At 44.0% G+C, this 17,406-nt stretch overlaps 1 protein-coding gene across 1 annotated transcript in view; it reads right to left on the reverse strand.

The window, feature by feature from the left end:
- Nucleotides 1-17,406, reverse strand: part of NEK11 (NIMA related kinase 11) — a 215,290-nt gene that overhangs the window by 49,232 nt on the left and 148,652 nt on the right. Inside the window, exon 12 of the mRNA XM_065399194.1 lies at nucleotides 5,083-5,210. Within this exon, the coding sequence (XP_065255266.1) occupies nucleotides 5,083-5,210 (128 nt within the window). The remainder of the gene's footprint in view (nucleotides 1-5,082; nucleotides 5,211-17,406) is intronic.

A 17,406-nucleotide genomic window follows, 5' to 3' on the forward strand; every position in this document is an offset into this window, starting at 1 on the left:
GCATGCGTTTTTATATGCAGAACAACAAAGTCAAGTTTGTTGCTGTATCTCAGATATGTTGAGTCCAATTCTCACTGGTGTAATTCACCACAGCTATGATGAATTAGTCTGGACTAACAGTCTGGACCTATACATAGAATGCTTCCGCCGACGTGCACAGGCAGAAATTGTGGAAAAACAACATCGCTTGCCTCATAACCTAAGTCGTGCAGAACGCAATGCCATCCACAGCCTCAGAAACCACCCTGACATTATCATCAAAGAGGCTGATAAAGGAGGTGCTGTTGTCATCATGAACAGGTCTGACTACCAGAAGGAGGCCGCCAGACAACTCTCCAATACCAAATTCTACAGGCCACTTTCCTCAGATCCCACTGAGGAATACACTAAGAAACTGCACCATCTACTCAGGACACTCCCTACACTAACACAGGAACAAATCAACATACCCTTAGAGCCCCGACCGGGGTTATTCTATCTACTACCCAAGATCCACAAACCTGGAATCCTGGACGCCCCATCATCTCGGGCATTGGCACTCTCACTGAAGGACTGTCTGGATTTGTGGACTCCCTACTCAGACCCTACGCCACCAGCACTCCCAGCTATCTCCGTGACACCACAGATTTCCTGAGAAAACTACAGTGCATTGGTGACCTCCCAGAAAACACCATCCTAGCCACCATGGATGTAGAGGCTCTCTACACAAACATCCCACACACAGATGGAATACAAGCTGTCAGGAACAGTATCCCTGATGATGACACAGCACAACTTATTGCTGAGCTCTGTGACTTTATCCTCACGCACAATTATTTCAAATTTGGTGACAATATATACCTCCAGACCAGTGGCACCGCTATGGGCACCCGCATGGCCCCACAATATGCCAACATTTTTATGGCTGACCTGGAACAACGCTTCCTCAGCTCTCGTCCACTCACGCCCCTTCTCTACCTACGCTACATTGATGACATCTTCATCATCTGGACCCATGGGAAGGAGACCCTGGAAGAATTCCACCATGATTTCAACAGCTTCCACCCCACCATCAACCTCAGCCTGGACCAATCTACACGGGAGGTCCACTTCCTAGACACCACCGTACAAATAAGCGATGGCCACGTTAACACCACCCTATACCGAAAACCCACCGACCGCTACGCCTACCTTCATGCCTCCAGCTTCCACCCCGGACACACCACACGATCCATCGTCTACAGCCAAGCACTGAGGTACAATCGCATCTGCTCCAACCCCTCAGACAGAGACCAACGCCTACAAGATCTTCACCAAGCATTCTCAAAACTACGATACCCACACAAGGAAATAAAGAAACAAATCAACAGAGCCAGACATGTACCCAGAAGCCTCCTGCTACAAGAGAGGCCCAAAAAAGAAACCAACAGAACTCCACTGGCCATCACCTACAGTCCTCAGCTTAAACCTCTCCAACGCATCATCAGTGATCTACAACCCATCCTGGACAATGATCCCTCACTTTCACAGACCTTGGGAGGCAGGCCAGTCCTCGCCCACAGACAACCCGCCAACCTTAAGCATATTCTCACCAGCAACCACGCACCGCACCATAACAACTCTAACTCAGGAACCAACCCATGCAACAAACCTCGATGCCAACTCTGCCCACATATCTACACCAGCAACACCATCACAGGACCTAACCAGATCAGCTACAACATCACCGGCTCATTCACCTGCACGTCCACCAATGTTATATATGCCATCATGTGCCAGCAATGCCCCTCTGCTATGTACATTGGCCAAACTGGACAGTCACTACGCAAGAGGATAAATGGACACAAGTCAGATATCAGGAATGGCAATATACAAAAACCTGTAGGAGAACACTTCAACCTCCCTGGACACACAATAGCAGATGTAAAGGTAGCCATCTTACAGCAAAAAAACTTCAGGACCAGACTCCAAAGAGAAACTGCTGAGCTCCAGTTCATTTGCAAATTTGACACCATCAGATCAGGATTAAACAAAGACTGTGAATGGCTATCCAACTACAGAAGCAGTTTCTCCTCCCTTGGTGTTCACACCTCAACTGCTAGCAGAGCACCTCACCCTCCCTGACTGAACTAACCTCGTTATCTCCATACTGATTTATACCTGCCTCTGGAGATTTCCATTACTTGCATCTGAAGAAGTGAGGTTCTTACCCACGAAAGCTTATGCTCCCAATACTTCTGTTAGTCTTAAAGGTGCCACAGGACCCTCTGTTGCTTTTTACAGATTCAGACTAACACGGCTACCCCTCTGACACTTCACAGCTATGATGAAGCTCACAGAGCTATAGCAATTTACACCAGCTGCTGACCTGGCTCTGGAGTCTAAGCAGACATTCAAAATAGGAAGCTAATGTATAGAATTAACTAGACTTTTGCCTTCCCAAATCATCAAAGACAAGTCCTATATTAGCATTAGCACCAAAAGCAAGCATAAAAAGCAAGACAATCAGTTGAAATGGAGTGTGTCCATTATCACGTCAGCTAAATTAAAGCCAACATGAAACTTTTATTGAACAGCAACATTTTTTGCTGATGATTTTTAAAGAAAGTTTTCAGATTCCCTTGCTATTTGTTCTTGTTAGCTCTCATGCAATTAGGAAAGCAGTGTTCCTTGAACAAATACATGTATAAGACCATCAGGGAGCCAGAAGCCTGGAAAAGTAATTGTCAAAGTCATTAAAGGTTAAATCTTCCCTCTCCCCTGCACAAAACCTGAGTAAACTGGCTTTAGGCAGGAGAATTAAGCAGAGGTTTGTAACACTGAATCCGTCCCAAATGACAGCCAAGGTGCAGAGCTCCTCTGCATACCCTCCTCCCTTAGGTGAAATGGAGTTGTGCCCCACGCATGTAATAAAGGATTCATTGATCTTGCCACTACTGTTACTATGAAGGTAAACTTCTGACAGAATGAAGACTCCGCAGGAGTTCACGGGTAACACAGTACAACGCATTTAAAAACATACATCCACACCACTTCACTACTGGTTGTATTTTTTCAGGTTATTTCAAGGAAGGAAGGGTATGAACAATATATCAAAAGGGGTTCACTCCACATTAAGGGTCCAATCGTACTCCCACGGAAGTCAACTGGAGTTTTGCCATTAAAATCAACGGGAGCAGAAGCAGTCCCTGAAATGTACTAGTAAGGCAGACTACCAAAAAGGTTTTAGTTTTACTCATATTGGTGCGACCCAAAGTCCAGTGAAGTCAATAGAAAGACTCCCATTAACCTCAGTGGGCTTTGGATCAGGCCCAGTTCCCAATTCTTCACTTGTAAAATGGAAAATTTAAAATTCAGCTTTTTCCCCCCCTGAAAAGTGAAAGATTGATTGTATTAACGATATTCTCAAACAGGATCAGCCTCTGCCACAACAAGGATGCTGGTATAGGGGGAAACCAAAGAAAAAGAGTCACTTCTTTGACAAAAGCAATGCTAAAAAAGTGGATATTACAGGGGGTGCTCTCTTCTCATTATGCACACACATCTTTCCGTAATGTTAACAGAATCTGTGCATGTGTGCTGTAGAGGAAAACAAATAGGCATATGTAGATGAGGGATCAGATTCTGACAAGGGGTGTCAATTAAACATTTCTCCCAACCCCCACTACTAGCTCTTGTTGTCATTGAATTGTGAATCACTAAGAAATGATTAAATGTCACTCTGCCTAAATCTGACTGCCAATACCTAATTTACTCTGCATTATTAAGAACTCTATTTATATCTGCTGTCTTTTGTTAATTCCAAGGAGCAGTCTTCATGTTCAAAACCACTACTGACTGACACTTTATGATAGAACTCTCTGACATCGTGGATGAAAGTAAAATGAAAACTTAAAGCATAGCGCTAAGAAGAAAAATACAATAAGGGCTGATGAAAGTGAGCAATAGTGTATTTTTGGAAGTACATTATGATAGATTTTTCAAGCGGCTGAGTGGCTTATGCACCACTGTTAGATTCAGTCTACGTAGCCCCCGCAGACTACAGATCCTGAACAATCACATCAAAAGCATTCCCTGACATATTCCACTGATTTTTGATTGACTAATTATTACTTTGTAAAATCACTGCCCAGCAGCTTTAACAGGATATACATACTGCTTCTGAATGTTCATACATCTGTAGTAAAAACAATGTGGGAAGGAGCTTCATATTTTTGAAGGGACATATCTATCTGATCAAGTGCTGTTTTCACAGTCTTAAGAGTAAGCTTTTTTTAAGACAATTTCTTTTTTTAAACTTTCTCTGCAGGAAAACACAATTGAAACCCGATCACCTTCTTTTGTGTTCAATCTGAACGGTATCTTGGTTTATGTTTAATACCTGGGCATTTCCAGATCAGAAGTGAAACTGTTTTTGCGTACATTTTAAGCCCAGTTTAACTGATGGCATAGATTCCTGATTCCCTAACACAGTGTTAGAAAGGCAGTTATACTTCCCTACACAAAATAGCAAGCAACCTTATTTGTGCCTTAAGAAGAAAAACTACAGTTTGGGGCAATCATCTAGTTAGAAGTTATTTATAATTTGTTTAGCAGTAGCAGTAGGTTTGGTTCCATAAAAATGTAAAAAGTCACAGTCCCATCAAGAGCTTGCAACTGAAATTAGAAACAGGTGGTACATTTCAGATGCATACAACATATAGGTTGAAGGTCTAGGGTAAAATTTTCAGAAGCTCCTAAGTGACTCAGGAAGCTAAAACCCACTTTCAGAAGTGACTTAGGCATTTAGGAGTCTACAGCCCATTAGCTTTTAATGGGCTCCTAAGTGCCCATGTCATTTTTGAAAATTTTACTCTCAAGCTCCTAAGTCACTAAGACACCTTTGGAAATTTTACCCCAATGTTGAAGTGATGCAGGAGGCACTCACTCACTCACTCACTCACTCCCCCGCCAATGATTTCAAGAGGCACCGAACACCCATAGTTCTCAAAGTCAGCTGCTCAACCTCTCAGGATTAGACACTTTGGTATTTTACTATTTGCTATTTTAATTGGAAAAATTAGCACCTGCATATATGCTGTTAACACAAAGAAGCATGTATACCTGTTGATTTGTTTTAGAGACAGTCTGTGATACTTCCATATTTTCCTCCTCCTCTTCACTTGTTTCCGAACAAGAATCAAACACATCGTTATAATATTCTTCTGCGACTTGTGGATCTTCGGGGATCTCTGGAATGAAGTAAGAGTTTGTAGTTAGATAAATTCTTTTAAATCTGCATTCCAGGGTCTTGTTTTAAGTCCTGTTGTGAATCAATGCAAATTAACCAACAATAAATGCTAGTCTAGACACTCCACAAATGTTTGTGTCCTGAAATATGTTTGCTAGGTGTAGACGAGCATTTACAGTCCTTCAAAGGCTTGTCTACATGACGTGACAAAGCGCTCGAGAGGGGTGTGATTTGTAAAGCACTCTAACTGCCCCCACACAGACCCTGTTGGCGAGCTCTAAAAGGTACCTAGGTTAATGCAAACTAGGTACCTTGTACAGCATGCTGGCAGGGTTTACATGGGGCAGTGAGAGCACTTTACAAATCACACCCCTTTAGAGCACTTTGCCATGCCGTGTTGACAAGCCCTTAGTGAACTTGAATTAACTGGCAATTATCTGGAGTTAAAACAGGTCCACAAATGGTAATCCAGACAAATCTGAAAGGGATGCAGAAGCAGGAGTAGGATTTGGGTATGGCACGATGATAACCCTTTGATAATTAAGAGGTCTCAGCAATTCAGTGTTAAAATCTGCCTAGGTACGGTAAAAATGGGATAAAATGATCACCCAGGGAATGGGAAAGCAGAACAGTTTTCTATTACAAGAGCAGATAGCTTTGAATCATAATTAATACTACCAGGACTGATTTATGAGCTTTCTTTTTAAATAACAACAATAAACAAAACCCTTTAAAAACCCTCCGCACATTCCAAGAACTACATTATATATTAACTAATTCAAGTGAATTCATGTGTGTGCCCACACATGCATGCATGTATGTAATATAAATGAACTTAATACAATTATGAAGAACCCCTTATTGAAAGGAGGAGTCTGTGCTCACCCCACCCAGACAAAATAATATATCTTCAATTTCTTTTCCTTTTTATCATAAAAAAACGAGTATATTCCACATTTTAGATAGTTTTTTTAAGTGCAGTGCAGGGCTCACTATTTGTGTAGCTTTAGAAAGACAATTTGAAGCAGTTCAATGCAATAATTGAATAATAATTATTTTGTTGGTAAAGTTATTTGTTCTTGGAGGTCCACACACTGAACAATGAAATACCACTTAAACATTCTTCTTTAGAAAGTCGGGAGAATTAAAAAAAAAAGAACTCAAATGAAACTCTGGCAATGAAGCATGCTGCTATTGTGCTGCCTGCATAAATGTTGTAAGACTGAAAAACCCAAGTGGAGCTGTGTCAGCATTTTGGATGCAAATCAAATATATAAAACAAGAAAATATTTGTGAAAATATACACTAGGGATGGAACATAGTATTAGAGATATTTTAGTTGGGAAGCTTCCTTCAGCTTGTGCATCAGACAAAATGTAGTTTTAACTTTGATGCTCCTTTTTATGACCTTTAGGAAGCTTTTTTCAAATCAAAATGACAACTCTTTAATGGCCTTTATCTTATGGTCAGATCCTTATTTAAACCATCCAAATGGAACCGTTTAAAAACACATTCTACTAAACATTTATAATTTTTAATGAATTGTGGTTAAAGTTTACCTTATGTCAGTGTAGTAACACTTAGAGTAACCCTGTTTACATTTCATCAAAAAGTTACTTCTTTAGAAGAGATCAGATTTTGACCAAGAAATATAGACTTGCTGGTAGAAATCAGCATAGCCACAATGAAGTTAATAGGGTTACAGTAATTTACAGTTAAGCATCTTGGCCCTTTCTAGATTCAAATATCAATTTATTGTTATGACATTGAGTGAGAGTAGGATACCAAAATCTCTCCTTTAAAATACTGTATGCAGCAAAATATCCTTTATCAGGAGCAGCTGCAAAATACTATGATAATAATTCAGTGGGGGCGGCCTAATATCAGAGGAAAGGACTACAAATTAGCCTTCCTGGATTATATTTCTCAGCTATAGCATTAAATTGCTGTTTGACGCTGGCTAGAAGCCAGGCATACTAGTGTTCTAATTCTAGATCTGCCACTGACTCATGCTTCCCTAGGACAAGTCACTTCACGTCCCTGTGTCTCAACTTCCTCATCTGCAAAATGGAGCTACTACTATCTATCTATGTTGTTCCCATGAAGGCCCTACTTCGGTAAAGCACCTGCTTCAAGTTAAACACGTTTCAATGCTTTGCTGAATAAGGATAGTTTGATTAATCGAGACCTAAAAAAAAATCAACATTTACCAAATATCACCTAGGCTATCTGAGATGCTACAGAATTTTCCTACATTTACAATAACTGTGGGATCTCAGATGCTGTGATAGAGTAAATTGAGTTTTAACAGCAACCACAGTGCCTCATGGAGACACCGAGGGACTTAATGTTTGTAAATATTTGCGCCCAAGTGAAAGTGGTTCTGAATAATTAATAATAATACCTTACATTTCTGTTTATTACTACTGAAGTACTAAAGGTGGACCCAAGTGTAAAAAAAGAAAAAAAATCAACTAAAAAACATTTAGGGTTGTGCAATGAATGCTGTAATTTTATCAAATTAAACTATAAATTGGGCCTGTCAAGGCTGTATCCCCACTTTGAACTTTAGGGTACAAGTGTGGGGGCCTGCATGAGGACTTCTAAGCTTAACTACCAGCTTAGTTCTGGTCCGCTGCCACCATTCCCTTCCCTGGGAAGCTTTGAGAAACCTTTCACCAATTCCCTGGTGAATACAGATCCAAATCCCTTGGATCTTAAAACAAGGAGAAATTGACCCTTCCCCCCTCCTTCCTTTCACCAACTCCTGGTGAATACAGATCCAAACCCCTTGGATCTTAAAACAAGGAGAAATTGATCCTTCCCCCCCCCCTCCTTCCTTTCACCAACTCCTGGTGAATACAGATCCAACTCCCTTGGATCTAAAAACAAGGAAAAAATCAATCAGGTTCTTAAAAAGAAGGCTTTTAATTAAAGAAAAAGGTAAAAATCATCTCTGTAAAATCAGTATGGAAAATAACTTTACAGGGTAATCAAACTTAAAGAGCTCAGAGGACCCCCCTCTAGCCCTGGTTCAAAGTATAGCAAACAAAGATAAACACTCTAGTAAAAGGTACATTTACAAGTTGAGAAAACAAAGTAAAACTAAGACGCCTTGCCTGGCTTTTTACTTACAAGTTTGAAATATGAGAGACTTGTTTAGAAAGATGGGGAGAACCTGGATTGATGTCTGGTCCCTCTCAGTCCCAAGAGCAAACAACCCCTTAAACAAAGAGCACAAACAAAAGCCTTTCCCCCCCCCCAAGATTTGAAAGTATCTTGTCCCCTTATTGGTCCTTTGGGTCAGGTGTCAGCCAGGTTACCCGAGCTTCTTAACCCTTTACAGGTAAAAGGATTTTGGAGTCTCTGGCCAGGAGGGATTTTATAGTACTGTACACAGGAGAGCTGTTACCCTTCCCTTTATAGTTATGACACGCCCCCCAAATCACAGATAGTGTTGGACGTTCGGTTCCACACTGGCTGTGATTTCTTCCTGGAGTTCTAGGAGAAAACAGAGTTAATAAGACACATGTACCTTTAGACATACTACTGATTATATAAAAACTAACAATGTGTTTCATTCCAAGAACACTTGTTAACCAGTTAACTCTGGGAAACTTTCCCGGGAGAGTGCATCAGCCACTTTGTTAGAAGCTCCCGAAATGTGTTGTATTTCAAAATCAAAATCTTGGAGAGCTAAGCTCCACCGAAGAAGTTTTTTGTTATTTCCCTTGGTGGTATGAAGCCACTGTAGCGCAGCATGGTCTGTTTGTAGTTGGAAACGCCGTCCCCAAACATATGGGCGTAGCTTTTCCAGCGCGTACACAATGGCGTAGCATTCCTTTTCGCTGATTGACCAGTGGCTTTCCCTCTCAGACAGTTTCTTGCTGAGAAACACGACAGGATGGAATTCTTGATCCGGTCCTTCCTGCATTAAAACTGCTCCCACGCCTCGCTCGGACGCATCTGTGGTTACTAGGAACGGTTTGTCAAAGTCTGGGGCCCTTAGCACAGGGTCAGACATGAGTGTTGCCTTAAGCTGGTTAAAGGCCTTTTGACACTCATCAGTCCACTGAACTGCATTTGGCTGTTTCTTTCTGGTTAGGTCTGTCAGCGAGGCGGTGATTTGGCTGTAGTGTGGTACAAATCGCCTATAATATCCGGCCAAGCCTAAGAAGGATTGGACCTGTTTCTTTGACTTTGGAACCGGCCACTTTTGGATAGCATCCACTTTGGCCTGTAGGGGATTTATAGTTCCTTGACCCACCTGGTGCCCCAGGTACGTCACTCTGTTTTGGCCTATTTGACACTTTTTAGCCTTAACAGTTAGTCCTGCCTGCCGGATGTGCTCGAAGACTTTTTCCAGGTGCTCCAGGTGTTCTGTCCATGAATCAGAAAAAATGGCCACATCATCGAGGTAGGCAACTGCAGATTCTCCCAATCCTGCTAGGAGACCATCTACAAGTCTTTGGAAGGTGGCGGGTGCATTTCGCAACCCGAAAGGGAGTACATTGAATTCATACACCCCTGCCTGGGTGACGAAGGCTGACCTTTCCTTAGCGGGTTCATCTAGTGGTACTTGCCAGTACCCTTTTGTTAAGTCTAAAGTAGAGATGAATTGGGCATGTCCCAATTTCTCCAATAGCTCATCTGTGCATGGCATTAGATAGTTGTCAGGACGAGTTACAGCATTTAGCTTACGGTAGTCCACGCAAAAGCGTATTTCCCCATCTGATTTGGGAACTAGAACCACTGGAGATGCCCATGCACTGTTAGAGGGGCGGATTATACCCATCTGTAGCATGGCCTGGATCTCCCTTTGTAGAGCAGTTTGGGCATGAGGTGACTCCCGGTAGGGTGGGGTTCTAATTGGGTGAGCATTACCTGTGTCAATGGAGTGGTATGCCCGTTCGGTCCGTCCTGGAGTGGCTGAGAAAATTGGTGCAAAGCTTGTGCACAGCTCCTTGATCTGCTGTCGCTGCAGACGTCCAAGGGTCGTGGAGAGGTTCACCTCTTCCACGCCACCATCCTTTTTTCCTTCGTAGTAGACACCTTCAGGCCACTCCGCGTCATCTGTTTCCTGGACTGTAAACTGGCAAATGTTTAATTCTCTGGAATAAAAGGGCTTAAGAGAATTAACATGGTATACCTTAGGCTTTATGTTGGAGGAGGGGGAGGCTATGAGATAGTTAACAGCTCCTAGGCGCTCCTGGACCGTGAATGGTCCTTCCCACGACGCTTCCATTTTATGGGCCTGGAGCGCCTTTAAGACCATGACTTGGTCTCCTACTTTGAAGGACCGTTCTCTGGAATGTTTATCATACCAGGCCTTTTGCTCTTCCTGAGCATCCTTTAGGTTTTCTTTAGCAAGGACTAAAGAGTGTCGGAGGGTGCTTTGTAGGTTGCTTACAAAGTCTAGAATGTTAGTTCCTGGAGAAGGCGTAAACCCCTCCCATTGCTGCTTCACCAACTGTAATGGCCCCTTAACCTCGCGGCCATACACAAGTTCAAATGGTGAAAACCCTAAACTGGGATGTGGTACAGCCCTGTAGGCAAAAAGCAACTGCTGCAACACTAGGTCCCAATCATTGGAGTGTTCATTTATGAATTTACGTATCATGGCCCCCAAAGTTCCATTAAACCTCTCCACCAGACCATTGGTTTGATGGTGATGAGGGGTGGCAACCAAGAGATTCACCCCATGAGCTTCCCACAGGTTTTTCATGGTCCCTGCCAGGAAATTAGTTCCCGAATCTGTAAGGATGTCGGAGGGCCACCCTACCCTGGCAAAAATGTCTGCTAATGCCTGGCACACACTTTTAGCCCTGGTGTTGCTTAAGGGTACAGCTTCCGGCCATCGGGTAGCAAAATCCATGAAAGTCAGTACGTACTGCTTTCCTCTGGGTGTCTTCTTTGGGAAAGGACCCAGAATATCCACAGCTACTCGCTGAAATGGGACCTCAATTATGGGTAGTGGCTGGAGAGGGGCTTTAACCTGGTCTTGGGGCTTTCCCACTCGTTGGCACACCTCACAAGACCGGACATAATTAGCAACGTCCTTGCCCATTCCCTCCCAGTGGAAGGACTTCCCCAACCAGTCTTTGGTTCTGTTCACCCCAGAATGGCCACTGGGATGATCATGGGCTAAGCTCAAGAGCTTTACCCGATACTTAGTGGGAACTACCAACTGTCTTTGAGGATGCCAGTCTTCCTGGTGCACACCAGAAAGAGTCTCCTTGTATAAAAGTCCTTGGTCTACAACAAACCGGGATCGGTTAGAAGAGCTGAGAGGCGGTGGGGTGCTCCGTGCCGCCGCCCAAGCTTTCTGAAGGCTGTCATCTGCTTCCTGCTCGGCCTGGAACTGTTCCCTTGATGCTGGAGACATCAGTTCCTCCTTGGACTGTGGACTGGGGCTTGGTCCCTCTGGAAGCGATGCAGGTGCTGGGGCTGTTTCCATTGACTGTGAACCGCTGTCCGCTGGTGCACTATGTGGTATCTCAGGCTCTGGCTGAGCCTCTTGGGTAGGGTTATCTGCTGCTTCCACCAGTTCAGGCTCGCTGGTGCCCTCTGGTGTTGGAGTTGTAGACGGGTTTGCAAGCGCTGGACTCAGTGCTGGCAATGGTTCTGGTGTTGGTTGCGTTGCCAGTTCTGGTTCTGGTCCTGGCTTTGGCTGGGTCTCTGGGATTGGATCCACTACGGCTGTTGCAGTCGTTGGCAGGGGATCCGGTTCCACCACCTTTGTTTGGGTCTCCGGTAACACAGACGGGGCCCTGGTGGACGGCTCAGGAACAGGGATGGGGGTGAAAGCTTGCTTAGCCTGGCTGCGGGTGACTATTCCCACCCTCTTGGCTAGCTTTACATGGTTGGCCAAGTCTTCCCCCAGTAGCATGGGAATGGGATAATTGTCATAGACTGCAAAAGTCCACATTCCTGACCAGCCCTTGTACTGGACATGCAACTTGGCTGTAGGCAAGGTTACAGACTGTGACACGAAGGGTTGAATGGTCACTGAAGCCTCCGGGTTGATGAGTTTGGGGTCCACTAGGGATTGGTGGATAGTTGACACTTGTGCCCCAGTGTCCCTCCAAGCGATAACCTTCTTTCCGCCCACTCTCAAGGTTTCCCTTCGCTCCGAGGGTATGAGAGAGGCATCTGGGTCTGGGGATCTTTGGTGTGATTGGGGTGTAATGAACTGTAATCGGTTGGGGTTCTTGGGGCAGTGAGCCTTTATATGCCCCAGTTCATTACATTTAAAACATCGCCCTGCTAAGGTATCACCGGGGCGATGTTGGTTGATGGAAACTGGTGTGGTGGGGTGAGAAGGCGTCTGGGGTTTCCCTTGGGATGTGGGTGGGGCCTTGGGTTGTCCCCGGTGATAAGGTTTTGTTTCGGCTTGCCCCTTCTGATATTCGCTCCAACTGCTACTAGCTTTTTTCTTTTCTGTCACCTCCACCCATTTGGCTCCAATCTCCCCCGCCTCGGTTACAGTTTTGGGCTTCCCATCTAGGATGTACCTTTCTATTTCCTCAGGAACACCCTCTAAAAACTGCTCCATTTGCATTAGGAAGGGCAACTCTTCCGTAGATTTAACATTTGCTCCTGATATCCAGGCATCCCAATTTTTCCCAATGTGGTAGGCATGTCGGGTAAACGACACATCGGGTTTCCACCTTAGGGCTCTGAACCGCCGACGGGCATGCTCAGGTGTTAGCCCCATTCTGATTCTGGCCTTGTTTTTAAAAAGTTCATAACTGTTCATGTGTTCCTTAGGCATTTCAGCCGCCACCTCTGCTAAGGGTCCACTGAGCTGTGGCCTCAGCTCTACCATGTACTGGGTTGGAGTGATGCTGTATCCAAGGCAGGCCCTTTCAAAATTTTCTAAGAAGGCCTCAGTATCATCGCCTGCCTTGTAGGTGGGGAATTTTCTGGGATGGGAAGTGGTACCTGGAGAGGAGTTGCTAGGATGGGCTGGTGCATCCTGCCTAGCCCTTGCTACTTCCAGTTCATGCTTCCTTTCTTTTTCTCTCGCCTTCTCTTTGGCTTTTTCCAGCTCCATCTCTCTCTTGTGGGCCCCCTCTTTGGCTTTCTCTTCTCTGTCTCTCAGCTCTATCTCTTTTTCTTTCAGCTCCATAGCTCTCTTGTGGGCCTCCTCTTTGGCTTTTTCTTCTTTGGTAGTCATTTTCCTGTTTTCTTGTGCTGGGTCACACCCCTCTGCAGTTGACTGAAACTGGGATGCACTCAGCTCTGGCTGCTGCTGAGTTAACAGAGACTTTCTAACTAGCTACTCCCGAGGATGTAAAAAGAAAAAAAAACAATTCAGCTTGTAAATTCCTTTTACCAGTCAAAGTTTGCTCATTAATTGAACCCTTCTCTTAACAAAGGCTCTTGTTAAAAAAACTTAACACCTCTGCCTTCAGGCAAGGAGAGATAAGATATGCATCTACCTTCAGCTCTGCTTTCCAAGCAGCTAGAAGGAAAAAAAAATCTTACTGGCTTTTGGGTTTAAAACGATCTCCACCGCTCTGCCACCATGTCAAGGCTGTATCCCCACTTTGAACTTTAGGGTACAAGTGTGGGGGCCTGCATGAGGACTTCTAAGCTTAACTACCAGCTTAGTTCTGGTCCGCTGCCACCATTCCCTTCCCTGGGAAGCTTTGAGAAACCTTTCACCAATTCCCTGGTGAATACAGATCCAAATCCCTTGGATCTTAAAACAAGGAGAAATTGACCCTTCCCCCCTCCTTCCTTTCACCAACTCCTGGTGAATACAGATCCAAACCCCTTGGATCTTAAAACAAGGAGAAAATCAATCAGGTTCTTAAAAAGAAGGCTTTTAATTAAAGAAAAAGGTAAAAATCATCTCTGTAAAATCAGTATGGAAAATAACTTTACAGGGTAATCAAACTTAAAGAGCTCAGAGGACCCCCCTCTAGCCCAGGCTCAAAGTACAGCAAACAAAGATAAACACTCTAGTAAAAGGTACATTTACAAGTTGAGAAAACAAAGTAAAACTAAGACGCCTTGCCTGGCTTTTTACTTACAAGTCTGAAATATGAGAGACTTGTTTAGAAAGATGGGGAGAACCTGGATTGATGTCTGGTCCCTCTCAGTCCCAAGAGCGAACAACCCCTTAAACAAAGAGCACAAACAAAAGCCTTTCCCCCCCCCCCCAAGATTTGAAAGTATCTTGTCCCCTTATTGGTCCTTTGGGTCAGGTGTCAGCCAGGTTACCCGAGCTTCTTAACCCTTTACAGGTAAAAGGATTTTGGAGTCTCTGGCCAGGAGGTATTTTATAGTACTGTACACAGGAGAGTTGTTACCCTTCCCTTTATAGTTATGACAGGGCCCTACCAAATTCAGGGTCCATTTTGGTCAATTTCACGGTCATAGGATTTTAAAAATAGTAAATTTCATGATTTCAGCTATTTAAATCTGAAATTTCACAGTGTTGTAATTCTAGGAGTCCTGACTCAAAAAGGAGTTGAGGGGGGTCACACAAGGTTATTGTAGGAAGGTTGTGGTACTGCTGCCCTTATTTCTGCGCTGCTGCTGCAGCAGCACTGCCTTCAGAACTGGGCAATGGTGAGCGGCGGCTGCTGGCCAGGAGCCCAGCTCTGAAGGCAGAGCTGCTATCAGCAGCAGTGCAGAAGTAAGGATGGCATAGTATGGTGTTGCCACCCTTAATTCTGCGCTGCTGCCTGCAGAGCTGGGCCCTCAGTCAGCAGCCGCCACTCTCCAGCCGCCCAGCTCTGAAGGCAGCAGTGCAGAAGTAACAGTGGCATGTTATGGTATTGCCAACTTCTGTGCTGGTACTGGCGGGGTGCTGCCTTCAGAGCTGGGTGCCCAGCCAACAGCCGCTGCTTTCTGGCCAAACTGCTCTGAAGGCAGCGCAGAAGTAAGGGTGACAATGCTGCAACCCCCCTAAAATAACCTTGCGACCCCCCTTCAACTTCCTTTTGGGTCGGGACCCCCAATTTGAGAAATCCTGGTCTCCCCTGTGAAATCTGTAGAGTAAAAGCACACAAAAGACCAGATTTCATGGGCGGAAACCAGATTTCACGGTCCATGACGTGTTTTTCATAGCTGTGAATTTGGTAGGGCCCTAACTATAAATGTCAAATCATTTTGCAAAAAGATAAACTTTGCAGAAAACAGAGAAATGTAAAACTTGTATGATTTTGTTTGCCAAATTGCTAAAAGCCTTCTCCAGGTAGTATGATACCCTTGTGACAACAGCAGTTTCCTTCAGGGAGGTAAAAACACTCCTTGATTAACAGATTTAATTTTCTCTTACCCTGAAGTCAGGCTTATAACTAATGTATTAATATTGCATTCAGAAGCTCCCATGCATTTAGGAGACAATGGGTGAGTTCATTTATATATTTAAAAAAATCTATTGTGGCTGTGCCCTACCATAGACTGTAACTAGTAGATGCACATCTGTAATGAACAGTAAAAAAGAATTTAAGCTTGTTGTCAGCAGGATTTTTTAAGGAGCCTCTATTAACATAATACAAGTAATTAGAGCCTGGGACAGGATGTCAGAAAACCTGCTGGGAGTTCTTCTCCTCCAAGACACTTTCTCACTGTGATCATCTTAGGCTTAGTTTCTCAAGGGTATTTTGGGACCTAACTGTCATTGAAAACGATGGGAATTAGGCATCTAAATACCATTGAGGAGATGGGCCTTAACCTCTCTGTGCCTCAGTTTACCAATATTTATAAAGTGTACTGAGATCCTTATCTGCAAGTGGCTATAGATTATCTAAAACTTCCCCATGATCAAAGGAAAACAACCCTCCCATCACCCCAGATAATTTGAATATATTACATAAATTCACCCATTCATTACAAAACATGGCACTTTTTTCATGTCTATGGATGAAAACAAGCTTCTTGGGAAAATTAAACGACATTTAGGATACAATTCTCAAAATCTGGCCTCCATTTATGTGCATGCTACTTTGTGCATACAAGTTTTGCACATTCATGGGAACACATGTTTTGTGTACTATCACTTGTGCACTCACATGGTTGAACTTATGCACGTAAACACATTTGTGTTCTCTTTGCATCCATAAATGGGTCAAGGGACATGTAAATTCTATATGACTGCACAAGTGATAATGCACACTAACAAAGGATAGGGTGAGGCACCTTTGAGAACATGGCCCTTAAAAAGTACCACATCGTATACCCCTCATTGCCTCGTAATGCCTCTGAAACACAGGAACAAGCTGGAATCTTCCTCAAATGTCATGTTCTGATCTTAAATTGGAAATGAACCTTGCAGCACTGGAGGTGAGATTCTCACCCCACTGCAGTCTCTATATGCCACCATGTCATTGTTGCTGCATAGGGGCCATAAACAGCCCCCAAGGAACCAGAGAAGCATTTCCCTGGCGCAGGTCCTACATAGGGTCACTGTAGGTAGCCCTATGCTGCCCCTCCATTGCAAGCCCTGCTGCAGCGGGCATATTGGCGGTAGAGCCAGGGACAAGAGGAGTGTCTCTATAGTGCATACCACTGTGGTGATTCTAGATTGCTCCACGCTACAGAGCAGCCCACAAGCAGCAGCAGGAGGCTGCCATATATTACAGCAATTCACTGAGCACCTTTTGGCCCATAGAGCAGCTCAGAATGAGGCAAAAAGCTACTTTTGCCTTCCACTTCTGCGCAGCACAGCATGAAATCCCAACTTAATTGTCCAGCTTGGAAAATGCGACAACTCAGAGGAGGGTGTCACCTACCACTGGCTTTTAAGGCATTAATTAATGTAACAAGGAAAATTGTAAAGGTGCAGCAATTCATCCAGTGTACGGACAGGCTGAGGAAATGTCAGGGCTGATATAAAAGCAGAGTATTACGCCTCTAATAGAAAGTATGGCGCTGGTATGGGGACCACTCTGAGCACTGACAAGGTATTTTCTACCATCATTAACCTTGAAATTATGGCCAGTGAGCCTAGCCCATGAGGATTTCCTGTCAATATTTTATATCCCTTTTTATATCCCTTTCAGATCTGAAGCTGTGCGCTTCTCATGCAATTTAAATTTGTGGCATGATGTACTCCTCCTGATCCTTGGCCTAAGAAAAGAAAACCAATATCTTAATTATTTGTAAATGAGGAAATAAAACAGTGTAGAGAATGACCCAAAATATGGTATGTTATTCTCAGTCATCACAAGCATGAAAAA

This window comes from Emys orbicularis, chromosome 2 (assembly GCF_028017835.1).
Source record: "Emys orbicularis isolate rEmyOrb1 chromosome 2, rEmyOrb1.hap1, whole genome shotgun sequence".
NCBI classification, from domain to species: Eukaryota; Metazoa; Chordata; order Testudines; family Emydidae; genus Emys; species Emys orbicularis.